Source organism: Callospermophilus lateralis, chromosome 1, assembly GCF_048772815.1.
Source record: "Callospermophilus lateralis isolate mCalLat2 chromosome 1, mCalLat2.hap1, whole genome shotgun sequence".
In the NCBI taxonomy this organism is placed as follows: domain Eukaryota; kingdom Metazoa; phylum Chordata; class Mammalia; order Rodentia; family Sciuridae; genus Callospermophilus; species Callospermophilus lateralis.
Genome location: NC_135305.1, coordinates 209,028,254 through 209,055,452, shown reverse-complemented (window position 1 = coordinate 209,055,452; position 27,199 = coordinate 209,028,254). Strand labels below are relative to the sequence as shown.

The 27,199-nt window shown below is 43.0% G+C and overlaps 1 protein-coding gene across 6 annotated transcripts in view; it reads right to left on the bottom strand.

Moving 5' to 3' along the window:
• The window catches only part of Sugp2 (SURP and G-patch domain containing 2), a 34,082-nt gene that overhangs the window by 5,259 nt on the left and 1,624 nt on the right, over positions 1–27,199 (bottom strand). For 5 of the 6 annotated variants that reach the window (XM_076845431.2, XM_076845440.2, XM_076845450.2 and 2 more), the window contains exons 2-8: positions 26,857–26,988; positions 19,703–21,310; positions 16,162–16,282; positions 8,692–9,179; positions 5,978–6,089; positions 4,174–4,706; positions 2,560–2,621 (exon numbers count right to left, since the gene is read on the bottom strand). In XM_076845431.2, coding sequence (XP_076701546.2) covers positions 2,560–2,621; positions 4,174–4,706; positions 5,978–6,089; positions 8,692–9,179; positions 16,162–16,282; positions 19,703–21,310; positions 26,857–26,988 — 3,056 coding nt within the window. The remainder of the gene's footprint in view (positions 1–2,559; positions 2,622–4,173; positions 4,707–5,977; positions 6,090–8,691; positions 9,180–16,161; positions 16,283–19,702; positions 21,311–26,856; positions 26,989–27,199) is intronic. The other variant, XM_076845459.2, reaches the window with a different exon arrangement.

Below are 27,199 nucleotides of genomic sequence, written 5' to 3'. Positions count from 1 at the left end.
GAGAGGCCCTCTGGCCATCCCTGGGGTAAAGCTAAGAGCATGAGCCAAAGCAGAAAAGGCTGGACCAGGGGTCCCAACATCCTACCAAAGGAAGGCAGGCACAGGACCTCAGGTCAGGGAAAGAGGGAGAGGAGAGCCAGGCAAGGAGCATGGTGTGTAGTGCTCTCATCCTAGAGGGGACAAAACAACCTGGAGAGGAGCTGAGTTCACAGACACCAAGGTATATCCCTAAGATATCAAGCAGCAGGGTTGGCATATGTGTGTGAGCTCAAGTGATGCTACGCAGGCTGCATTTCCACACTGCAAAGAAGTCTCTGCAGGGTGTCAAGGAGAGGAGGCAGGAGAGATGAGCTGGGACATGAAGAGGGTGGCAAACAGTATGGCAAAGACACTAGGTGGGAGCTGCCAGCACTGGGAGGTCCCTCAACACCAGGATGTGACCTGTAGAATGGAGGAGGTAGAATACAGCTGCTGAGATGAGAAATGGGGGTCTATCCAGCCCTGCCTATACCCCTTTAGGAAAAGCTGCTGGAGGGTGGAGGGTTTGGTGGGAGGAATAGGGTGGACTTAGTCTGGATGTATCTTTGTGAACATTCAATTTGTGTTTAACAATCATATTGGTCAGTTTTCTGCACAGCTGAAAGAAAGCTGCGCCCTGGGGCTGGACTAAGGTGTCACAGGGAAGAGATGCAGGGGTGGTTATTGGCCACCTGCCATCACCAGTGGGAGACCCAGGAGAGAGCAGTGATTACAGGACACCCAGCAGGCACAGGGTCTGTTTAAACTTTTCGGTACCTCCTACCTGCAGGGCAGGTGTAGCCATCCCATTATAGAGATGTAAGCCTGAGGCTCAGGAGTTACACGCTAAGGTTACCAAAGAATAGATGGTGAGACTGAGCTTGAATCCAGCTATGACTGCGTCCAAGGCCTGGCTGTGCCTACACTGGGTTGGTACCCTTAACCCAGGTAACGCAGACAGGCATCAGGTGCCCACTCAGCTCTGCTTAAAGCGCTGCCTCCCTGATGGCTAAAAACCTGCAAAGTCGCTCCACATGCGTCCCAGGTGACCTGCCTAACCCACACACAATGCAATGTTTCTCCTCTCCATCTGGAGAACATATCCCTTTCCCATGCTCTGCCCCAGAGCATCAGCAAATGGCAGCTTTATTCTCCTTACTGCCAGGCCAATTTTCCTGGGGTTACCTAGAAGCCTGGGTTTTGGTCTTTGTTATTTGGACACCAGAGAGTCCTGCCAGCTCCACTGTCACCTTTTCATCACTCCCTCACCTCATACCTGGTCCCACTGCCCTAAGTCTGAGCCTCCTCCTGGGGCCTCTGCTCTGCCTGGATCCCATGCCATAGGCTGCTCTCCACAGAGTTGCATGTCTCTACCCAAAACCCTGCTCAAGTCCCAAGGGCCTCCCTCAGAGAAGGGCCACAGTGTGGGAGTGTGGGGTTCTGGAGAGGCCCTCTAGGCTATCCCTGGGGTAATGCTAAGAGCATGAGCCGAAGCAGAAAAGGATGGACCGGGTGTCCCAACATCCTACCAAAAGGAGGCAGGCACAGGACCTCAGGTCCAGCCATAGGGTCACATCTGTTTGTGACCCTGTGTGACCTGGGTCCCCCAACCCTGTCACTCCACTCCTGCTACACTGATGGCCTGGGACTGTCCTGGGTCTCTGTCCAGACTGTGCATTCTTAAGATCTCTGAAGGCTCCTCCTCACCTCCTCCAGGTCTGGGCCAGTGACACCTGCCAGGGAGACTTTCCCTGGCTTCTCTGATTAGTGACACACCCCCAATCCCTCTTTATTCCCCATCTCCTACCTGCTTCTCTACCTACAGCACCACCTCAACTGAGTCACACCCATGTCTGTCACTGCTAACCTCCCTGCTGCAGCCTAGCCTCTGATAGCTAGAAGGAACCTGTCGCGTGGAAGCTGTTTCTGAGCACACACCCACACTTTTTTTTTTTTTTTGCCTCCAGAAGATACACATACACTCTTCATCACAGCCACATTCTATGAAGCTTTAACTTCTCAATGGCCATTATCTTACTCATCTCTCAAGTCTTACTGCACCCATCAGGTCTCATTTGTCAAACTAAGAACCACCCTCCTATACTTTGGGTGGTTTAAAAAGTCCCCTGAGAAGTCTCTGTTGTATTTTGTCTAGTAACATCTCAGTGTGAAATATGGCTATTGGTTACTTTTTTTCTCTTCGCTACTTGGGATTGAACCCAGGGGAGCATTACCACTGAGCTACTTCCCTGCCTTTTTTTTTTTTTGGTGGGGGACCAGGGTCTTGCTAAGATGCAGAGGCTATTCTTAAACTTGGGATCCTTCTGCCTTAGTTTCCTCAATCATCAGGATTATAGACATGTGCCCATGTGCCTACCTCACTTCTTTTTTGAGATGGGGTCTCACTATATTGCTCAGGTTGGTATCAAACTCTTGGATTCAAGGAATCCTCCTTTCTTAGCTTCCTGAGTAGCTGGGACTATCAGTTTATCACTGTACTTGGTTTTGCCTGAGTGAGGACTTGTTAATGGTTAAGCTCACCTTCTTTTTGGACATGGGACGACCTCGAGGCCTATCATAGGCAATTCGAACTGGTTCATGGACTGAAAGACAAAAGAAAGATATATGTACATACATACACTTTCCCCAATTTCCTTATAAGGAGATAATTTGTTACGGAGTTTTGGCTCCCAGCTTCTCTGATAATAGAAGGTGCCCTACACTCTGCCCCGATAGTGGCTGCTGCATCCTGGCTCCTTTCAACAATGGCCATGACCCATATAGCAAGTGTAGAGGCTGGATGTGTCCAGAGTCAGCAACTTGGCCCACAGCAAAAGGCTCAACTAAGAGGTGTATCACTTTGAAAAAGTCTATTCAAACATAAAAGCTCCCACATTTCTAACAAATGACTTGCTATGTAGATTATCTTCCATGACCACAGGACATTTTTTTTATTTTTGTTTGGCAGTGCTGGGGATGGTACTTGGATGGTAGGCAAGTACTCTACCACTGAGCCCCACCCCTAAACATCACAGGAATGCTTTTCTTCAGCAAATGAACTATTTGCAACACTGCTCTCTCAATTTCTCTGCAACTATTCCACTGGAAAGGATTTAAAGTCCATCTGAAACTTTCTAATAAAAATCATGCTTTTCATATGGACTATTAATCACACTATTACTATTTTTGATAAAGGGAAGATCATCAAGCCAGTTTTATTTCATTGACCTCCCAAAGAACAGAGAGCATCCAAAAGAAAAACAAAGAATGCCACCTTCCCCCAGGTGAGACATATTTGACAAGCATTCTGATGCTGGGTCGCCATCTACAGAAGTTCTACAGGATGGAAGGGTTATGGTGGAATAATTAGCAATCCACTGCAATGTCAAAGTTTCCCAATGTTTCTGCAATGTCAAACAAATACCAGGATTGCTCCCAAAGGGCACTGCTGCCTGTGAATGTGATGGTCTCACACAGAGGTAGATGTGATAGCTAGCTGTGAATAGTATCCTCTGCCCTCCAGCATCATTGTCACTTCAGGGAGCAGATATCACTACCCCAGGACTTCTGGGAACCACAAGGTAGGCTACTCCTCAAGGGAGTCCACAAGGCTGGAAGACCCAGGCCCAAAGTCAGGGCTCCTCCCAATGGACTCTGGGCATTAACAGAGATAGCTAGCAGTTCGTGGAGTGCTGGAAGCCATATCCTAATGAAGAAACAATAACTTCAGACCAACTTGGAAACAGCTTTTGCATTGGCCTTATGGAACGGTGTTCAAAATTGATGAAATTATTTTAGATTAAAATCACAAGACAAGGGCCGGGGTTAAAGTTCAGTAGCAGGGCGTGCTCTCAGCATTCATGAGGCCCTGGGTTTGATTCCCAGCATTGGAAAAAAACAAAACATAAAAAAACACAAAATCAGAGAACTCCATGCAGTGTTGGACACTTGGGGGCTCTCACACAGGCCTTTGAGGGTGGATATTTGGAAGGTGGTGTCCTACTGAGGTCACCATAAAGGTGGTAAGTATGGGTCAATTATGCGGCTGAGCTATGGCTGAGGGCCAGTAGATTCTTCAGAAATGATCAGGCAATATCTCCACTACCTTTCACGGTCTCTAAAGCAAGAACTGTGCTGTCATAGGGAGGCACTCACCTTGGGGCTCCTGTATGAGACACACCCTCTTGGGAGCTGGAATCATGCCAACTTTCAGTGATTTGCTGCTGATCCTCTTCCTTGGAAAGCAGGTGCTGGAGGTGGCCTGTGACAAGCCAGGAGTTCCGGCTGGGTCATCCTCAGCACCTTCGCCAGGGAGGCCATCAGCAGGGGGGCTTCCCTCAGAGCCCTCAGACTTGTCAGCTCTCACTCCCGGCCTGGAGGCTTTGTGAGCAAGGGCTTCTTCTCCCCCTTCATCCTCCTCATCCTCTTCCTCCTCATCCTCCTCTTCTTCTTCCTCCTCGGGCATCACCTCTGGGCTCTCCAGCTCAGCCTCCTGCTGAGGGTGCTCATCCTCTAACTCTCCTTCCCTTTCCGCATGGTCTAAGGGGCTCTCTTGAGAGTCTGCACTCTCGCCACCCATGCTGGCCTGAAGGCTGAGGGGTGATGATGTAAAACAAATAGATGGGCACAGTTCAAACACTTTCTTCCGGTAGAATTTGAAAGCAGAACTATTTTGGTCATGTAGGAACCTGGGACACAGATGAAATACACTATTAACCAGAGGATACCTTTAAACATTTTTATTTGCTAAAACATTCTGGGATGAATACAATGAAGCTGGGGGTGAGAAAACAGAATGAACTACCAGGCCTCTTCTGTCACTGCTGTGGTTTGATGGTGCAGCTTCTCAATCAGATAAAGTGATAAGAACTAGTAACTTAGCAAAGGAACCCAAAACCTAAGAGGCCTAACTGCTTTTCAGGGGAAGGAGGTGAAGGAACAAGGAATTTGTAGACAACCAAGGAGGATGATAGAACCAGCTTTGATGCTGCAGGCAGGAGATCTGACATGGGCAACACCTCATCCTTTCTGGTTACTTCATTGGCCTCTCTCGGCCTCCACATATGCATTCTGATCTCTGGTTCTTCTCACACTCTTGAGCTATGAGACGTGGAAATGTGCCAAGAAACACTACATAGCTACTGCAGAGACCCAAGCTCTAAAGAGCTGTGAGGCAGGTCTCAGAGAGGGCTTATCATTGCAGAAGCTCCTCCACTGAGTCCTACAGCACAGCAGATGGACATGGCCATGAGGCTTCTCAGTCTAGTGGTCACCTCTGACCTTAATCACAGTTGTGGGGCTGTGGCTGATATGAAAATGTAACACTCCAAAAAAACAAAAGTCCACCTGGATCAAAGGAAAGATAACCCTTTTTTCTGGATAGGATAACTCAATTCTAAAAAGATGCCAGTTCTCCCCTAATTAATGTATAAACATCCCAATAAAAACAATTTTCCCTGGATTAGGACAAGAGGATTTTAATATTCTTTAAAAATAAATAAATACATTAGACTATCTGGGAAAATACAATACCAACAAGGGTACCTCATCAAATACTATAAGATGTCATAACTGCCTTTGTGAGGGTGAAAGAGCCAAGTAGTCCATATGGCAGACTAACAGAATATACTAGAAAGCCCTGAAACATGGAATCTGATGAATATGGCCTCTAAAATTACTGTAATAAAGGTAGTGTTTTCAGTGAATGGTGTGGAACAACCAGACAGCTTTCTAGAAAAAAATTTAGGCCTAGGTATAGTGGCACATGCCTATATCCCCAGTGACTGAGGAGGCTGAGGCAGGAGGATCACAAATTTGAAGCCAGCTTGGGCAACTTAGTGAGACACTGTCTCAAAATAAAAAGGGCTATAGATGTAGTTCAGTGGTAGTAAACACATGCCTAGCCTGTGCAAAGCCCTAGGTTCAATCCTTGGGTGGTAATGAGATTGGGGGTACATACCACAGGTCAGGGTTATCGGTGCTGTTTTCTATGCTGAATTGCTCAATCTCTGGTCCCACCTGAGCAACAAATCTGGCCAGTTTCTCTGCAGTCTCCATGGTCTTCATGTCAACTACAAAACATAAGGGACCTGTCATGGCTTCTGAGCTGCTGCCACTTCCTACATAAACACTGTGGAGCAGTGAAAAATGACTGTAAAGATGGCCCTATGTCCTTCCCTGTACTCTGCCCTTTGCCAAGTGACTCTGCAACTCTGCTGAACAGGAGATTCCCCCTCCCCACCACATTTTAGAAATGGTTGACAAGATATGGCAGAAGTGTCACCTGCCAATTACAATCTAGGCCTTGGAGGCCTCAAGCATCCACTGTCTCTCCTGGAGCCCTGCCCTGTCAATCAGGTGAGCACACCTGGGTCTGGCTGCTGTGGGTATGTGGCCGAGACACCCCTGTTACTTCAGTCCCCAGCCCCAGACAACCCTAATACTGACCACAGTCACATATGCAGGCCCAGCTTACCAGATACTAAGGAATAATAGAAGCCTCATGTGTACAGCCACAGTATAGTTTTATTGTGACAAAGCGAAAGGCAGAGAATATAAGAGATTAGAGTATTACTAACTGCAATTAAGCCTCATTATACAGAGAGACAGTAAGGCTTAAAGGGGACTAAGAGAAACAGAAGGGGTTGTTACTCAACTCAGAAGCCAGGGATGTCAACTAGCCCTCGGCACAGTACTACAGAGGTCTTGGTGAGGAAGAGGCAGAATGAGAGACAAAGGCAGTCCAGAATATCAAGGGAGTCAAAGATATACAGATGGCCTCTGCTGGTTCTGCTTCTAAGGATTTAACCAAATGCAGATTAAAAATACTCAAGTTGGACATGGGGGCACATGTCTGTAATCCAAGATGCTTGGAAGTTTGAGGCAGAAGGATTGCAAGTTCAAGACCAGCCCTGGCAACTTAACAAGACCCTATCTCAATATAAAAAAATAAAAAAGGGCTGGGGTTGTGGTTCAGTGGTAGAGCGTTCGCCTAGCATGTGCGAGGCCCTGGGTTCAATCTTCAATCCGCATGGAAAAATAAAGGTCCATCAATACCTAAAAAAATATATTAAAAATAAATAAATAAATAAATAAAAAGAGCCAGGTATGGTGACGCATGCCTATCATCCCCAATGGCTTGGGAGGCTGAAGCAGGATCAAGTTCAAAGCCAACCTTGGCAACTTAGTAAGACCTTAGCTAAGCACTTAGACCCTGACTCAAAATACAAAAAGGGCTAGGGATGTGGCTCCGTGGCTAAGTGCCCTCTGGGTTCAATCCCTGGCAATAATTAATTAACTAAATAAATGTACCATGGGAGTTAAAAAAAAAAAAAAATCAACCAAAATACTCAGGAAAAAAATTGTTTCTGTACTGAAGAAATTACTGATTTTTCTTCTTCATGTTCCATAAATAATCTAACAACTATTTATGTAGCATTTATGTTGTATTAAGTACTACAAGTGGGCTGGGGATGTGGCTCAAGCGGTAGTGCGCTCGCCTGGCGTGCGTGCGGCCCGGGTTCGATCCTCAGCACCATATACAAACAAAAATGTTGTGCCTGCCGATAACTAAAAAATAAATATTAAAATTCTCTCTTTCTCTTTCTCTCTCTCTTAAAAAAAAAAAAAAAAAGTACTACAAGTAATCCAGGGATGATTTAAAGTCTGTGAGAGGGGGCTGGGGATGTGGCTCAAGCGGTAGTGTGCTCGCCTGGCATGCGTGCGGCCCGGGTTCGATCCTCAGCACCACATACAAAACAAAGTTGTTGTGTCCACCGATAACTAAAATAAATAAATAAATAAATATTAAAAAAATAAAAAATAAAGTCTGTGAGAGGATGTGCACAGATTCTATGCAAATACTACTGTTTTATAAAAGAGACTTGAACAACAGTGGATTTTGGTTTCTTTAGGAGGCCTGGGAACCAATTCCCCGAGAGGAACTGAGGGACAACAGTAGTAAGAAATGGAATCACAGAGGGCTGTGGTAGAGTTGGTAGAATGCTTGCCTCACATGCACAAGGTCCTGGGTTTAATGCTCAGTACTACACACTCACATACATACAAACACACACACACACAAAAAAAAAAAAAAAAGAAAGAAAGAAAGAAAGAAAGAAAGAAAAGAAAAGAAAAGAAGAGAAAGAAACAGAGGAAGAAATGGAATCACAAACTGGGTATGGTGGCACACGCCTGTAATCCCATAGGCTCAGGAGGCTGAGGCAGGAGGATCAAAGGTTCAAAGCCAGACTTAGCAATTCAGCCATAGCAACTCAGTGAGACCCTGTCTCTAAATAGGGCTGGGGATGTGGCTCAGTGGTCGAGTGCCCCTGAATTCAATCTCTGGTACCAAAAAAAAAAAAAAAAAAAAAGGAAAGAAATGGAATCACAGGTACAGAGGACCCAGTATCAGGACCCTGCTGGGGAGCACCAAAGTTCTACCCTCAGGAGAGGAAGAGAAGATGATGACAGACTCACTCTGGGCCCTCTAGAGAAGCAGAGAAGAAAGTGCCTCCATGTGTGCCTGTCCTGTCCAGGTCCCTGTAGCCATTGCTTCCCACATTGTCCAGGCCACTGAGCAATCTACATTGCCCCTAGTTCTAGGAAGACCCCTGAAGATGAGAGTAGGGATTGGGGTCCACAGAAGGGGATCAGGAGTGAATGAATACCCACCGTCAGCAGATGGGCTGGGAGAGGAGATGTGAGGGGTTTCAGAGACATCCATTTCTGCTGGTCTAGGGGATGGGCCTGAGGCTTCTGGGCTGGGGTCCTGAGGAGAGTGTCTGGCTGGGTCTGGTGGGCAATCCTTGGCAGCATTGTTTCCATCTGGCAGGGATGACTTTGCCTGTGAGGAGCCTGCAGCTTGCCGACCATGATGTTTTAGCCTGGTGCCTGATGACAGGAGGGTCTGGGTCCCAGTGGTTGCTCTCCTTGCCTTCCAGCCCCGGAGTCCCTGAGCACGAAGGATCCGCCGACGCTGCCAGGGAAGCAGTCTTTTTTTGAGGTTCCGTACTGCCTGGGCATACAGCATGGCCCGCACTGCACACTCGGCAGATGTTGGTTTCCGGTCGGTTCCTTGCAAGGTCTGGCTCATCCGCTGGGTCTCTGCTAACTTCAGCTTATAATACTTATATTCCAGACTATTTTCATCAGACAAAAACCTATGCAACAAGACAGGCATAGCAAGACATTTGTGAAAACACCACACATTTCTGCAAAGCCTTTCTAAGTGGCAGCCTCCCTGCTGTCCTCTGCTTTCTGAGGATCTCGTTGTGGCTTCACTGAGGACCCAGAAAAGGGCCTGGGGCCCCTGCCCTGCCCAGAGTGATCACTGAACAGTCAGGAGTCTTGACGAGCACTGGTTGAGTTTTTCTTAATTTCTGTCATCTGAAGACTCTCACAGCTTATAGGGTTTTGCAATACAAACCAGTCACCCTGGAGCCACAGAAACTGTGGGGCTGACACCACACTATGCTACCAGCACTGTGGCAGCAGTGGTCTAGCTAGGCAGAGTGCTTGGTGAGCTTTCAACTATACCCATAAGGCAGGTATGACAAGACCTATGAGAGAACTAACAAGGAAGCATGTGCCCCAGCTACGAAATCATATGGCAGGGTCATAATGCTGAGAATAGTATGGAAATCAGAAGGCTGGGGCCAGGGGTGTGGCTCAGGGGTAGAGTACTGACCTAGCATGTGTTAGGCCCTGAGTTCCATCTACAGTACTGGAAAAAAAAAGTGGGGATGGCGGGGGGGGGGGGGGGGAGAGGAGGCCTAGCTATGTGTACTGACAGAAAGATACCTGTAATATGTCAATGAGAATGGCAAGCTAAAGAATAGCTATGTCCTCTGAAACTGCTGTGTGCACATACCCATGCCTGTGTAAATTTGCTTTTGTCATATAGTTTGAAAGAATATACAGCAAATTTAATAATGAGCTCTGGAGGACAGAAGAGGGTATTGAGAGGGATTTTCACATTTGATATACTTTATCCTTCATTATGCACAGGGGATTGGCTCCTGAACCTCTACAGACATCTCTGGATGTCCAATCCCCTTCTATAAAATGACAGAATTAGCATAGAACCTACACACAATCCTCCTGTAGGTTTTAAATCATATCTAGATGACCTAGACTATCTATCTAATGCAAAGTAAATGCTGTGCAAATGGTTATTATAACTGTATTATGTACGGAAGACTAACAAGAAAACAAAATATGCATATGTTCTAGACAGACACCATGTGTTTTTTTTTTCTGAATATAGCTGATCAGCAGTTACTTGCATTTGTGAATATAGAACCCTCAGGTATCATGTATAATTTTTTTCTTTCATTTGCAGTAGTGGGGATTGAACCCAGGGTCTTGTGCATGCTAGACAAGCACTCTTTATCAGTGAGCTACATTCCTATCCTTTCTTGTTTTTATTTTGAGACAGGGTCTCACTAAATTGCCCAGGCAGGTCTCAAAGTTTCAATCCTCCTGCCTTAGCCTCCTGAGTAGCTGGATTATAGATGTGAGCCAGCATGCTGCCTGTATGTATTTTTTAAAGCATTATATACTGTTTTTCATTCATTAGCATCTTACCTCTGTTAATTCTTCTTCTTTAGTGTCTCAGTTTGTTTAATCATTTTCCTTCTAGCTCCATTGGCTGAATGCTTTTTATGTCTACTCCTTATTTCTAATAAACACACCTAAAGTCAATTTCTGCTAAGCATTGTGGCTACATTTAGTGTGCTTCCTCTGCTGCTTCCTGCTAAACTGTCTCTCATTTCATTTCTGAATACTTCCTCACTCAAAAGTTACTTCAAAGCTGGATGTGGTGTGTACAACTATAATCCCAGCTACTCAGGAGTCTAAGGCAGGAGGATTGCAAGTTCGAGGCCAGCTTCAGCAACCTAGTATGATCCTATTAAAAAAAAAAAAAAGGTGGGCTGGGAGTATAGCTCAGTTAATAGAGCTACACCATGCACAAAGGCCCTAGATTCAATCCTCAGTACCAAAAGAAAAAAAAAAAAAAATTAAATAAGGAAAGAAAGGAAGGAAGGAAGGAAGGAAGGAAAAGGGTTGAGTATGTCATTCAGTAAAGTGCCCTTAGATTCAATCCACAGTATAAAAAAAAAGTTACTTAGATGCCTATTTCAGTTGTTTCTACTTTGTCCCAACGTGGCTTGTGTGAGTTCTCTTTCTTAGGATGCTTCTAGAGACTTACGTGCAAGTTACACCCCAATTAATCCATTAAGATGAAAATGCATTTAATACCCTCTCCCACCTACTGAACATCATAGCTTCTACTAGTGTAAAGTTGGGCTAAATCATCTAACACAAAGCCTATTTTAGGTCTGGGGATATAGCTCAGTTGGTAGAGTGCCTGCCTTGAATGCACAAGGCCCTAGGTTGAATCCCTGGCACCACACACACACACACACAAAAAAAAAAAAAAAAAAAAAAGTCAAGCAGGCCACAGTGGTGCATATCTGTAAGCCCCAGTCACTTAGGAATCTAAGGCAGGAGGCTTGCAGATTCAAGGGCAGCTTGGGAAACTTAGCCAGACCCTGTCTCAAAATAAAAAGGGCTATGGATGTGGCTCAGTGCAAGGCCTTGGGGTTCCAGTCCTAGTACCACAAAAGGAAAAAAAAATAAGAACACAAAACTTGTAAGCTGGCGCTGGGTTCAAACAGCAATTAGCTATGAGTCTTTTTGTGCTTTAGTTTCTCCAACCCTAAAGTGGGGAGGATAAAAAGAGATAAAAAACTACTTCATTTTGTTGTTGAGGCTTGAATCACACACCTTTTGTTATGCAGCAAAACTGTGAACACTGAACACCATTAATTGCTCAACAAACATTAGCAGATTATCTTGTTTATGCTTGTTTACTATGTTAGTAAATCTTCTACATCCTTCTTTGAATTACACCATCTGCCCTTTCCAGAGAAATAGATACACATCTCTATCAAGGTTTTAAATTTATCTATTCTTTTTATCATAGTTTTGGTTTTAAACACTTTCTCAATATTGTTTATTTACATAGTTCAAAGCTATGTATTTTGTGCATCCAGAATCACAATTAGGCCTGAGGTCTATAGCTGTGTATAGAGTGCTTGACTAGCATGTGTGAGGCCCTGGATTACATCCCCAGTACTGCAAAACAACAACAACAACAACAACAACACCTAACACTATAGTTATTCTGAATAAGAAAACGGACTGGGCACACACTCCTTCTCCTTCTCGCACTGCCTGAATTGTTTAGATATCTGAGATTCATTCCCCCCCACCAAGTATCAATTATTTATATTTTATGTTAATTTTGGGGACCTTGGACAATACTGCAGAAGCTAGCCAAGAAGATCTTTTAGCCACCTGCTCTTTCCCAAGCATGTAAATATGCAGACCTAGTGGGCTGCCTCTGGAGAACACAAATCAGGGCTGCCCCCACTCTCAGAGGAGAATTTAGAAGATGAGAGAAAACCAGCTGTGATGTGTGCCTTCATCTCTATCTCTCGTATTTTGGGATCATTTTTCTGGCTTATGGTTTTGCAATTTCTCTCATAAGAGAAGGAAGTCTGAGCTGGGATATGGCTAAGGGGTAGCATGCTTGCCTGGCACGCACGGGGCGCTGGGTTCGATTCTCAACACCACATAGAAATGGAATGAAGATATTGTGTCCACCTAAAACTAAAAAATAAATATTAAAAAAAAGAGAGAGGGAAGTTTGCTACTTGATATTCCAAATGAAAAAGCAAAGCTGCACTGAGTATCTGCACTTTATTGCACCAGATTGAGGTAGGGTACCTCATAGGAATGCAGTGGCCAGATCTGTCCACAAAGATCCACCAAGAAAAAACATGCTTGCCCCTTCCCCATTAGAAAGGATGTGTCAAGTCTCTGCTGGCCCTCAGACAGAGATAATGGTAGCCTGTTTCCTGGAACCTGACCCTTTCATATCCTAACCAATAAAAAGAACCAATCATAGCCAGTAACCTTCATCCTTGGTTTCAACCAATGGTGGATCAAAAATATTCAAAAAAAGAAAAAGCAATCGTGTCCTTACTATACATGAACAAACTTTTTCTTGTCGATACCTAAACAACAGAATATGACAACTATGTGCACAGCATTTATACTGCATTAGACATTAAAAGTCATTTAAAAATGATTTAAAGTATATGGGAAGATGTGTACAGATACCATGCAAATACACCATTGTATACGAGGGACTTAATCTTCCCAGATTTTGGTATGCATGTGGGATCTTGGAACCAGTCCCTTGTGGATACTGAAGGATGACTGTAATTGATTTGAGACCTAACAACAAGAGAATTCTCTGATCAGAGGCTAAGAATTCCTCAAACAAGGTGGTTGTGGTGATACATGCCTGTAATCCCAGCTAGTTGGGAGGCTGAGGCAGGAGTATCACAAGTTTGACACCAACCTGGGGCACTTAGCAAGACTCTATCTCAAAACAACAACAACAACAAAAAAAAAAAAAAAAAAAAAAAAAGAGAGAGAGAAAGAAAGAAATTCCTCAAAAAGAATCCTGCAAACAAATGCCGAGAGGAGAGCAAGCAAAAATCCCATTTGTAATAAGTCAAGAAAGAGCAACAGAAATACAGGATGGGCATGACCTCATGTATTGAGTGAGATAAGCATATAATTTGAAAGTTAAAAAATCCCCAAATAACCTCATTGTCCCAGTATCATGAATTGACTGTTTTTTTGTTACTGTTTTTAAATTTAAGAATTATAGGCATAGTGGCACATGCCTATAATCCTAGTGACTCAAAAAGTTGAGGCAGGAGGATCATAAATTCAAGGCTAGTCTCAATTTAGTGAGATCCTGTCTCAAAATAAAAATTAAAAGGACCAAGGATGTAGCTCAGTGGTAAAGCACCCCAGGTTCAATTCTTCTGCCTCAGACTCCTGAGTAGCTGGAACTTAAGCACATGCCACTGTACCCAGAAAATATTTTTTAATTAAATAAACACTTAGGCCCCTGTATATTTTGTATTATTCTATGCATATTACCAATAAACACTAGCTGGTTGAATACTTATAAACTATTTTTTGAGACAGATCTGCTACAATCCTTAATTCAGGGTAGGGTGTAAAATCAGAAATAAATATTGAACTAGGGATCTAATAGTTAAGGAAAACCAACATAATGAAGGAGAGGCACCAATCTCAACAAACAGAGCTAATACTGGTGAAGAAAGTTACTATGAGAAAGAGGAGCCGGGCATGATGGCGCATTCCTGTAATCCCCACGGCTCAGGAGGCAAAGGCAGGAGAATTGTGAGTTCACAGCCAGCCTCTACAACTTAGAGAGGCCCTAAGCAACTTAGTGAGATCCTGTATCTAAATAAAATATTTAAAAGGGCTGGGGATGTGGCTCAGTGGTTAAGCATGCCTATACATATTTTTAGACTAAACCAGGAGATTTAGTCTAAAAATATGTATATGTAATGAACAGTTCTAAGGAGGATAAAGGTATATATTATATCCATGAAACAGGAACTGGCCATTAAAAGAACCTCTTAGGGGTGCTGAAGTGAAATCTATGACCTTAGAAATAGCTAGGTATGGTGGTTCATGACTCTAAACCTAGCTACTCAGGAACTGAGGTAAGAGGAACACAGGTTCAAGGCCAGCCTGTGCAACTTGTTGAGACCCTATTCAAAAAGAAAGAGCTGGTGATGTAACTCGGTGGTAGAGCACCCCTGGGTTAAATCATAGTCCTGTCAAATAAAGAAAAAATAAAAACAAAGAAAAAAAGGAAGAAGAAAATTTTTAAAAAAGAGAAAAAGGAAGGAAGGTCTGTCTTAGTGGTTGGTTGATAGACTAGATTTTGATGAAGGACAAATTCAAAAGCTGGTCCTAGAAATGTTATGACCCCTAAACTCCTTCAGGCAGAATTATCTGGAAATTATACATGGAAAGAAAGTGGCATAAAAAATGAAAAATTATTAAGCTTATGTTTCTGGTGTGTATGCATGAATTCTTCCAAGTGGTACTTGTATTAGTTTATCAGAAAAATAATTGAACATATAATGAAAAGCAAAATGTTACTGTCATGACCTATTCCCATGTTTGCTCCATACCTTGAAGGCAGTGATTTTCAGTTTCTCAAATTACTTCTAAAAGGTGCCTCTGTATATTTTTTCTCTTTTTTGTGGTGCTGGAGATCAGACCCAGGGACTCATCTGACCTAACCACTGAGCAAAACCCCCTATCTTTTTTTTTTTTTTTTTTTGCAGGCTAGTGGGTGGGGTGGGGAGTGGGCTGGGATTGAACACAAGGACACTCTATCACTCTTTTTATTTTGAGACAGGGTCTCACTAAATTGGCCTTTAAATATACAATGGTGAAAAAGTGATAAGCATTCAGTAGAAATCAGATTTCAAATTTTGAATTTGGATCTTTTCCCAGGTTAGTGATATGTTGTGCAATACTCATAATGCTGGGCACAGCAGTAAGCCAGTTCCTAGTCAGCCACAGGATAATGAAGGGAATGGCTGACACTCTATAGTGTCCTATGTTACTAGGCTGTAATGTTTGGGAGGTTAGGTGTTTGGAGTGTGCACCACTGCACCCAATCATCTGTGATATTTTCAACTTCCAACATGTTTATTGGGTGTTTACTGAAATGTAACCCATGGTAAGCCAAGGAACATCTATAAACGAAAACATCAATGGATGTCAGTCAGCACACAGGTGGGCTCCTTCTACATTCTATTCTTTGGTACTTCCTCTAATGAGCAAGTATTTACCATATAATCCATTCATAATGTTAAAAAACTGTTCTAAGCCTAAGGAGCAGCAGTAAGGCAAAAGGAGAGGATAGTGTCATAAATAGAAATGAGTTGCAAACTGCTGACATTATTTATCCCATTATGTGCTCTTGACACAACATATCTCACTGTACCCTTAAAACAGGAACTCTAGGTTTCATTCATAGACAAGAAAAGGCCCCATGGCTGGTCTCAGCAGAGCTGTAGCTTGCTAAACCCATGTGAATCTGACCCAGCCCCGTGTTCTTTCCATTGAACAATGGTGCTCAAAACATACATCTCAGCTGGTTCTTTCAACACCAGCAGAACACAATGTGGGAGGGGTCTGTAGGGTCAACGTTTAAAGACTTACCAGTAAGCAGGGTCTTCCTTGAGAACAGATCTCTCTTTGGGAGAGAGGGTGCCTTCCACAATGCGTGTGACAAGCTGGTCAATGGTGTCCACCACCTTGTGATCTGCTCGCTGGGGAACTGCTGGAACGTAGAGAATGGCTTTTTGAGAAACACACTAGACCATGTGTGTCCTGGAAAGACCAGGACAGTGAGTCACAGGGCTTCGTCTGAAACCTAAGTAGGCACCAGAAACTGAAATCCTCATACATAAGACATCGGCTTTGTAAAGATAAAATTGGTATTTATTCTAGAAACCAATGTACAAGAAGTCCTCCCCAAATGATACAACAGCATAACTACTAGAAGTGAAATGTCACATACTTAACAACTGTATGGAGCAATTTATGCATAGTCTAGAAAAGGAAAGGATATATAGCAATTTCCTACTATTGTTTATGTATCACTTAACTTGAATGTCCATAATATTAAAGTAGAGCTGTAAAAACATAAAAGATTCTTAGAAGTACAGACACAGGGGCTGGGGTTGTGGCTCAGCAGAATGCTTGCCTAGCACATGATAGAATAAAATAAGGCATTATGTCCAACTACAAGTAAAAAAAAAAAAAGTGCAGGCAATGTGAACCAAGTACAAGGCCAGCCTGGGCAACTTAGGAAGATCCTGTATCAAAATAAATTTTAAAAAGTGATGGGAGAATAGCTCAGTGGTAGACTGTTTGCCTAGCCTGGGTTCAATCCCCAGTACTGTGAGAGTGGAGGGAAGCATATATGTGTTTTATAAGAGGAAAAAAATAAGTTCACAAAGAAAAATTCCCTAATTAAAAAAAAAAAAAAAAAAGTCAGATAACTCAATGGTAGAGCATTTGCCTAGCTTGCACAAGGCTCCGGGTTCCATCTCCAGCACCAAAACAACAACAAAACCCAAAAAAACAAGTCAATGGCCCCAAGTTAGTTCACAAAACTATCTGTTAGGCTGGGTGTGGTGGCGCATACCTGTAATCCCAGCTACTGAAGAGGCTGAGGTGGGAGGACCACAAGTTTAGGTCAGTCTTGGCAACTTAGTAAGACCCTCTCAAAATTAAAAACAAGGGGATAGGGATGTAAAGCAGCCATCCTTAGGCTAAAATCCTGTGTGTGTATGTGTGAGCATGCCAAATGAAAAGTAAATCATTTTTTAAAGTGTAAGCTTCTTCCAATATGACTCTGTAAATTTACAGTGCTATCAGCAATGCAGAATAGCTTGCTTCTTCAAATAATGATTGTTTAGCTTCCTGATATTTGTAGTTTTAATAGCACAGAATGGTCTATTTGTTCAATCATTTAATTAAAGTTACCCTTGAACTGGAGTGGTTTCCCAGTTTGTTCTGTAAATGACTGCACAATGCTGTCTTTGCGTTGGAGCTTTGAATTTGGTTGTGGCACTGGGGATCAAACCCAGACCTTTCTACATGCTAGGCAAGTGTTCCACCACAGAGTGGTACTCCCAGCCTCTTTGGGCTTATATTTATATTTTTTGAAATGGGAACTTGCTGTTTCCTAAGTGGCCCTGAACTCCAGGGCCCAAGTGAGTCTACATATTTTTTTATTTGTTCTTTTTAGATATATTGCTGGGCTTATTTTAAGCATTACTGTGTGCTCCTCGCACAGGATAAATCCTTTGACTGTCATGTTATTGCAAAATACTTCCCTTATGAAACAGCATTTTCTTCTTTGTTGGCTCTCGTTTTAAAACTCTTATTTTACAAAAGAATATGAAGTACAAACCAAAAGCTTTTTAGGCAAATGAAATTCGTGGATTGCTGCAAATTTGGTCATTTCTAGCTAGGCTGACCATGAAATGGCCAGAACAGGGCCACAGCTTTGGCCCAGAAACCCTACCACTGAGAACATATACTTTGAAGGAAGGATTAAAAAGAAAAAATTTAAAATAATTAATAATCAACACATTCAATGAAAGATGTCATCTCAGCATTTCCAACAAGAACAGGTGCAACGTTGGGCAGTGACACTGCCTGATGCTATTCAGCAGTTCCTGTGAGATATGGGCCCTCTCATTGGCTATCCAGATGTGCATGCAGAGAGCCAAGGCTGGTGGATGCCAATTACATGTGACCCCACCACTGTTAGGCTTCAGAAACCTCTAGTAAAAGGCTCCATGAGTTTGACATCAAGCCAAAGGTGCAATATTTTTCATTAGGTCAGCATGATGTAGCAAACGCTGCAGAGACAATCGCATAAAAGAACAGATGGTAACATTTACCTCCAGTAGGAGTGCAGCTGCAAAAATACCACAAGTGGGTGGTGAGCCACTTTTAGTTAGGTTATAGGTGACCCTTCCTTTCTGCTATATTCTTTAGTAACCCTATTACACTGACTTTCCATTCAGCATTTTAGGGTTGAGGGAGGGTAATGCTTCAGTCCTGAACCTACTACCTCAGGTTCCCTCTCTAGGAGTAGCTGTGACTACCCACACATGGTAGGACTTATCCATTGCCTCATGCAATCAGGGCTTCATGAGGGTGGTATGGAACCGGAAAAAAATCAGGTACAAATGAAAGTCCCCACTGGGCTGAGGACAATGAAAACTGAAAACCATGTCAGGGTCAAAGTGCTTTCTCACTGATCACAGTAGCCAAGAGAACATGGATACATGCTTATGACCTCTGAGCAGTGAGAGCATCCATTCTGGGAGTAAGAAGAGGGAAGATAGAAAGCAAATAGTCATTTCTATTCCTATTTCTTGGTCACTACATTAACTGCTGGTTATCAAGTGTTAAAAAAATTTAAGTACCTTTAGCAAATTTAGAAAAGGGGGCTGGGGATACAGTTCAGTTGGTAGAGTGCTTGCCTCACATGCACAAGGCCCTGGGTTCAACTGCCAGCACTACACCCACACCCACACCCACACCCACACCCACACCCAAATCTAGAAAAGGAAGTTGGGTGGAGGAAAGGTGCTACTACCAACTGAAATACCCTAGCTGGTCCTTGTGCATCCTTCAACACAACTCAACCACAGCCTCCCTGATTCCCCAGGCTGGGCTGGGGCCTCTACTGGGACCCTTTCAACCTAGCACAGGAGTGACTGTATTTTGAGATCTCCTTACCTCTGGAGCCAGGGACTCCTTAGAGATGGCATCTAGCGGTTTTTTGTCTTTCCCCTTCCTTCTAGTAATACCTGGGGAAAGGTGGGCATGTTGAACAGGGGATCTTAATTTTGATCTCTGATGAAAAAGTATAGGTAAAATTTATGTAAATATACATGTCCTTTTGTCCTGGCAAGGGCCACAGCTTTCCATGAGAATGTCAAAGAGATCTATGATCCCAAAATTTTTAAGGGCTTATGTGGTAGAAGACTCTTAACACACATTCACAGAAGAATGGCAGACATGTGTATTGGCCAGTGTGATTTTCTACTAAAATCCTGACTGGTTTTAGTTAACTAAAGAACTGCTGTGTAAAAATCTCAAAGAGAATAGGAGACATTATCAAAAATCAGGAAAATAAGCCACAACACATAGAAACTTCCACTGCTTTCCTCACCATCATTCAGACCACTTGGAGCCCTGGCCTGAATTTCTGGTTTCATAGGAGCAATCATTTTCTCCTCCTCTCGTGCTGGCTCTGCTTCGGTCTTCTTGACCTGTAAGGGACACCCACTGGTGATCAGCCATGCTTTCAGATGGTCTATATACTCTCTCCCAAACAAAGTAGAGTCCTCGAAGTTTGGAAAGGAAGCAGGAGAGGGAGCTATATCTTGGAGGCCAACAGCTTCTAAGATTTTCTCTTGCCGGAAAGAAGAAGCCAATGAGAATGTCTGTCCCAAAAGGGCTAAAGATTTCCGGCAGAGAGAATTGGTGGTTTCTAGGGCAATAGCCAAGTCCAGAGGGTTAGTTAGGGTCTTCATCTTGACACTGAGCTCATAGGCATTGCAGGCCATGAGCAAGGGTGTGACACTCTTCAGAAGTCGGTCTTGAAGCCTCATTATGTATTTGTCAAAGGGCTTTATGATTTCAAAAAAGCAATTTTTGGTCTTCACAGCACCTTTGTCTAAAAGCATGTTTAAAAACTCATTATCAACTCTGGGTGTTTTCAAAGCAGAGTGCTTTAAAAATTTGATAGTAAAAAAGCAAAAATCTCTGTGCTCGGGTTTTAAGGAGCATTTGAATGAGGCAAGCATTTTAGCACAGGTTTCAGTTTCAAGTTCAAAGAGAGTCTGGAAAAGTTGGGAAAATTTAACATCATCTTTTATAGTATGGAATCCTGCCCATTTAATTATTTCTATCCCAAACCTTGAAAACACATCAGACTTATCTATAATGTCAAAGCTCATCTTTCTTCTAGGGAACCGAATGTTCTTTAGATCAAGCCCCAAAGGGATCTTCTGAGTGGGGAACTGGATGTCTTCTGTCCTTAGGTTTGTCCCCAGGGTCACATCAGGACTTGGGGTGGCTTTCTGGATTTGGTTAGTGCCCTGAGTTTTGGAAGTAATACGATTTATAACGGGTACTTTTTTTGTGGTCACACCTCTCAGTGTGACAAGTTTCCCAACACCACCCTTTGCTGTAAGCAGGCCCTGAGTGTCCCCCTTTCCTAGAAGGGTGCCTTCCTGATCAATGATGTTTAGAGCTCGGCCTCTGGCCTGAACTTGACCAGTGCTTCTGGAAACAGAGTCAGCCTCCCCTGGATGGTCCACATCATAATCTTGACTCTCTTTTTCCAAACACTCTTTCTCGATCAGCCTGGAGGAGGCCAAGTCCCCCAACACAGCAGAAGGACCAAAACTATACTCTTGTGACCAGGAGGATTCTTGGGAAACTGGGCGGCCAAAGTCTTGCTCCCAAGAGCCACGGAGTGCAAATTTCCAGTCTTGAGAATGGAAATGCCCCAATTTCCGGTGGCCAAAGACCTGGTCCCGGGTGTCAGCACGGGCAAATTCCAGATCCCGACCACATTCTTTGCGAAAGTAGTTGTCATCACCAATGGAAGGGTTGCTTGATCTGAAGGAGGGTCCTGGAAACACATCACTTCTCAGGCTTTCTCTCCCAGCATCTCGAGAGTGAGCTATAGATCCACTGAGGGAGTATCTGCTGTCACTGTGAACATCATCATACATATCCGCTCTGGATCTTGGGACTGTCCTTAAGAGATCTGAAATAAATAATCCAAAAAAAAAGAAACAAACAAAAAAGCACTTTAGACCAGAGACTACAAACAGAAGCCCATGGACCACCAGCCAAGAAGTGTTTATACCTGAGTATTTTTTTGCAAATTTAGATGTGTTGTCAAAGTTTAAAATGTAGCTCAGTGGTAAAGCAGTTGCCTAGCATATGTGAGGCAGTGGTAGAGCGCTTGCCTAGCACATATGAAGCACTGGGTTCTATCCTCAGCACCACATAAAAATAAAGAAAGGTATATATACTTAAAAAAAATATCAACTTTAAACAAACAAACAAAATGTAGCTTAGTGGTACAGCATTTGCCTAGTATGCACAAGAGCCTGGGATTAATGGCCAGTACTCCCTCTACTCCCACACAAAAGTCTGGGTTGATAGTGGTTTGTCCTCTTTACTTGCAGGTTCTGCACTTGTGGATTTAGCTAACCTCAGATTGAAAATATCCAGAAAAACTGCATTTGTACTAAATATGTACAGACTTTTCCTTGACACCTTCCCTATACAATACAGTGTAGCAACTATTTCCACAACATTTACATTGTATTAGGTATCATAAATCATCAAGAGATGATTTAAAATTCCCAGCCCTTACTTTTTTTGGGGAGGGAAAAGAGTGGTCTTGAGGATTGAATACAGGGGTACTTTACTACTGAGCTACATCCCTAGCCCTTTCATTTTTTGAGATAGGGTCTTATTAAGTCACTGAGACTAGCCTTGAACTTGTGATCCTGTCTTGGCTTCCTGAGTTGCTGGGATTACAGATGTGTGCCACCAACCTAGCCGGTATCTGCTTCTTTTAAGGACAGGATCTTATGGGCACAGTGGCATATGTCTGTTAATCCTAGTAATTTGGAAGGCTGAGGCAAGAGGATTGAGTTTTAGGCCAGTCTTGGTGACTTAGCAAGACTGTCTCAAAATTAAAAAAAGGGGCTAGGGATGTGTCTCAGTGGTAGAGTACCTGTCTAGCATACATAGGCTCTGGGTTCAATCCCCAGCCCTGAAAATAAATAAATAAATAAAATAAAAAACTGAAAGAGGTTGGTAATGTAGCTCAGTGGTCAAGTATCCTTGAGTTCAATCCCATTATGGCAAAAAAAAAAAAGAAAAGAAAAGAAAAAATATAGACAGGGTCTTGCTATATTGCCTAGGCTAGCCTTGAACTCTTGGGCTCAAGTAAACCTCCTGCCTCAACCTGAGTAGCTGGGATTACAGGCACCCACCATTATGCCCATCTTACCCTGGACTTTTTTTTTGGGGGGGTGGGGTGGGGGTGGGTACTAGGGATTGAATCCAGAGGTACTTTACCACTGACCTACATCCCCAGTCCTTTTTTTTTTTTTTTTTCATTTTTTTTTTTTTAAGGCAGGGTCTCACTAAGTTAGTTAAGGCCTCAGTAAATTGCTGAGGCTAGCCTCAAACTTGTGATCCTCCTGCCTCAGCCTACCAAGCTGCTAGGATTACAAGCATGCACCATCACACCAGGCAAACCTGGACTTCTTTAATGCAACCAAACACTTCTGTGTTTCTACTTTTAACTCATAGCAGCCAGATTTTACAGAGGTTGCCAACTCTAGCTGCCTCCTAGGGGAAAATATAAGCCCACAGTGCCACCATGAGGTAGAAGCCTTAGCTGACACAATGCTCATCACAGCTTATCAGGCCCAAGACAAGCACCTGATCCAAGGCTGGTTGAAATCAAAGGTCTGCCTAGCTAATCCTCTCTATGAAGCTGAAAAACCAGAGACTGAGGCAAGGAGAGAGGAAGGAAGAAAAGAAGCCACATCAATATGGAAAGTGAACAGCATAGAAAAGTGGAAACATATATTTACAGTTGCTTATTCACACATAAAAGAACTCTGAGAAGCTAGAAACAGAAATGAATTATGGACAATGGGTATATGGGATTGGTGGGCCTCAGGCACACTTTCTTTTAAACAGTACTAGGACTGAACCCAGGGGAGCCAGTCCTTTTTATTTTTTATTTTGAGACAAGGTCTCACTAAGTTGCCCAGGCTGACCCTGAACCTGCCTCAGTGTTGTAAGTAGTTGGGATTATAGTGTGTGTCACTGCATCTGGCTTTAGGCCTTTTCATGGATTATCTTTCTTTTTTTTTTTTTTTTAAAGCTGCATGTTTGCTTGCTTGTTTCTTTGGATTTTTTTATTTTTATTTATTTTTATTTTTATTTTTAAAGAGAGAGAGAGAGAGGGAGACAAAGAGAGGATTTTTATTTATTTATTTTTTTAAGCTTTTGACGGACACAACATCTTTGTTTGTATGTGGTGCTGAGGATCGAACCCGGGCCACAAGCATGCAAGGTGAGCGCGCTACCGCTTGAGCCACAGCCCCAGCCCCATGGATTATCTTTCTGATATTTGAATTTTTCAATCAATCTATAATCTAGTTTTGAAGGAGCCAGACAACAAACAAAAATATAGCAGGTAAAAGTAAATGCCAAGAATGAAACTCAAGGAAGCAAGAATGCAAAAAGGAAATATCATTTTTAGACAGGCTGGTCCAAGAGGGCAGCTTTGACAGCAGTGTATATAGAAGCAGAAGCCTGTATGAGGGGCTAGATAATACAGTAAGAGGAGGAAGGCTTCCAGATAGAGGGGACAGGATAAAGCCCTGCAATGGGATGGGGGTGGGGGGCAATGCAGGCAAAAGGGAACAGAGGAAACCAGAAACAAAGTGATAGAAAGGTGGCTCCCAAACTGTGTTGCACATTGAAGTCTGCAGGGGCCTTTCATCCCTAAACATCCTTATTTAATTAATGAGAATACAGTCTGACCTGAGCATCAGGATTTTGAAAAGGCTCCCAAACTATTCTAAAGTGCAACAAAATTACAGACCCACTATGATAGGATACAATGTGGGGAGGGATTATCCAGAAGTCAGGCCCTAGATAGGGCTCAATTTTTATTCTGGGTGAAACCAAAAGCCACCAAAGGGTTTTGAGCAAAGGAATAACCTCACTGGCTGCTATTCACGGAATATATTTTAGTGGACAAAAGGGGACATGAATGTTCCAGAAAGGAATCTACTATAATAATCCAGGCATTGATTATGGTATTGATGGCACAATTAGGGAAGGAGAATTAGAGGGAGAGTGGTGGTTGGATGCTACACATTTTCCATGTCCTGGTTTATAAGAAATGGGAAGAGTTCAGAGTAAAGCAGAGACATAGAACTAAGGCTGACCAGCTATGCGTGGTGTATACCTATAATCCCAGCAACCCAAGAGGCTAAGGCAGGAGGAGCCAAAGTTTGAGACCAGCACTAGCAACTTAGTGAGACCCTGGAAAAGGGCTGGGACATAGCTCAGTGGTAGAGTGCCTCTGGGCTCAATCCCCAGTACTGCCAAAAAAAAAAAAAAAAGGAAAGAAAGAAAAAGAAAAGAGAGAGAGAGAGAGAGAGAGAAAGGCTGACCAATGAATCATGAACTTTGTTCTAAAACCATCATCTTGCTGTGTTTCTAGTCCCCATCCTCCATAGTTTTTTTTTTTTTTTTTTGAGGGGGTGGTGCAATACTGGAGATGGAACTTAGTTCCCTGCACATGCTAGGCAAGTATTCTGTCACTCAGCTAAAACCAGACTTCTCCAATCTTTCTTGAGGTAACTAAGATGTATTGGTGCTTGAGTCTATAGATAAAGAACCAAGATTTAATTCTCCAGAGATAAACACATAAAGTATTGAGTACTATAATATCTCACTAAAAGAACTGAAGGATGTATAAAACACCATAAATAGTTACCTCTGAGGGATAAGGAAGTAGCTAGGAGGATTTTCATCCGTTTTTTTATTAAACTGTTCCGATCTTTTATAACTGCAATGGTTTTGTGTACATATCACATAACTTTGTGTTTTAGCAGTACTGGGATGAAACCAAGATCATACACATATTAAGAACACACTCTAGGGGCTGGTGTTATAGCTCAGAGGTAGAAAGCTTGCCTCATACTTGTGAGGTACTGGGTTTGATCCTCAGCACCACATAAAAAATAAATAACCCAAATAAAGATATTGTGTCCATCTTTAAAAAAACAAAACAACAACAAAAAAAAAACACACTCTACCACTGAGCCACATCCTCAACCGTGTCCCTGTAAATTTTTATTTAAAATATTTTTTTAGGGCTGGGGATGTGACTCAAGCGGTAGCGCGCTTGCCTGGCATGCGTGCGGCCCAGGTTCGATCCTCAGCACCACATACAAACAAAGATGTTGTGTCCGCCGAAAACTAAAAAACAAATATTAAAAAATTCTCTCTCTCTCCTCTATTTAAAAAAAATAAAATAAAATATTTTTTTAGTTGTAAACGGACACAGTGCCTTTATTTATTTGTTTTTACATGGTGCTGAAGATTAAAGCCAATGCCTCACATGTGCTAAGCAAGTGCTCTACCACTGAGCTGGTACTCCAGCAAACATCCCTGTAAATTCTGAAATCTCAGAACCTAGAGATAACCTCTGAGCTTCAATTCTCCAGTCCAAAGCACATTTGTTATTCCTATCCCAAAGACTTAGACTTAAACAATAGGAGGGGCCTTTTCTTCACCCTAAGGATGGTATAACTGTGAGCAGCCCAGGGGAAATAGGCCCAGGGCATGTACTTCCTGGAGTAGGGATGGTAACAAAATCAACCTCAAGGCCTGCTTAGGCTTCCTAGGGGAAGGCACCTGTGAGCTGAGTTTTGAGAGAATTAACCAAGCAGACCTGAGATAAAGAAATTCAAAGGAAATGTTTTCAAGCAGAACCAACATCTGGCAGCTAGAGACCCCCTCTGCAGATGTTAAGTGGCTATTCCTGCACTTGAAGAAGATATAACACTGCAATTGGGGAGTCCCAAGAGCCTAAGCAGGACAGTGGCCTAAGGAGGTTGGCACTAATAGATCTGAGGGACAACTATTTTAAGGGCTGATATGAAGGAAATGAAGTCAGAAGCAGAAAGACCCTGCAGGACATTGCAATAATGTAAGCAAGAAATGATAAGAGCTTAAACCTGAGCAGGAATGGCAGGGGATGCTACTAGATTGATTCAAGAATCCTTGCTGGGCGTGGCAATACAAGCCTATAATATCAGCAGCTCCAGAGGATGAGGCCCTAAGCAACTTAGTAAGGCCCAGTCTCAAAAATGAAAAATAAAAAGGGCTAGGAATGTGGCTCAGTGGTTATGCACCCCAGTACCCCACCTCCCCAAATCCTTCTTTAGGGGTTGGAGACATAGATCAATGAAAGCATTTGCTTAGCATGAGTAAGGCCCTGGATACCATTCACAGCACTAAAATTATGTTCTTCAAAAGACAGTATCTAATAAGAAGCTCCAGTTAATGACAACACCTCCTTCTGCATAATGATTTGGCTGCCCAGTGGGCAATGTGAAAATATTATTTTCTCTTAAATAAGGAGAGCAAGGACCAGAGCAATTCTGTACTTGTCTAAGACACTAAAATCCTGCCCCAGACTCTAGATACTACACTCCCTCTCAAAAAAAAAAAAAAAAAAAAAAAAAAAAAATTTACCTTGAGCTTTAAACTGAAGAGTTTCTCCTACAGTCTCAGCAGTGGGGTCCACATGATATCGTTTAGCTTTTTCTTGTAATACAGCATCAAAAGTCTCTTGTGCAATTCGCCTTGCTGCCATATTTCCTTGCCCTATAGTGAAAGAAAAAGACATATTAAGAATAACAACTCTCTCACAGAGCCTGCTCTATTTTACCCAATCCTTAGTCACCAGGCAGTGCTGGGCACAGTGGTCCATGCCTGTAATCCCAGTGACTTGAGAGGTTGAGATAGGAGGATCACAAGCTCAAGGCCAAACTCAGCAACTTAAGGGATACTCAGTTTCAAAACAAAAAATCAAAAG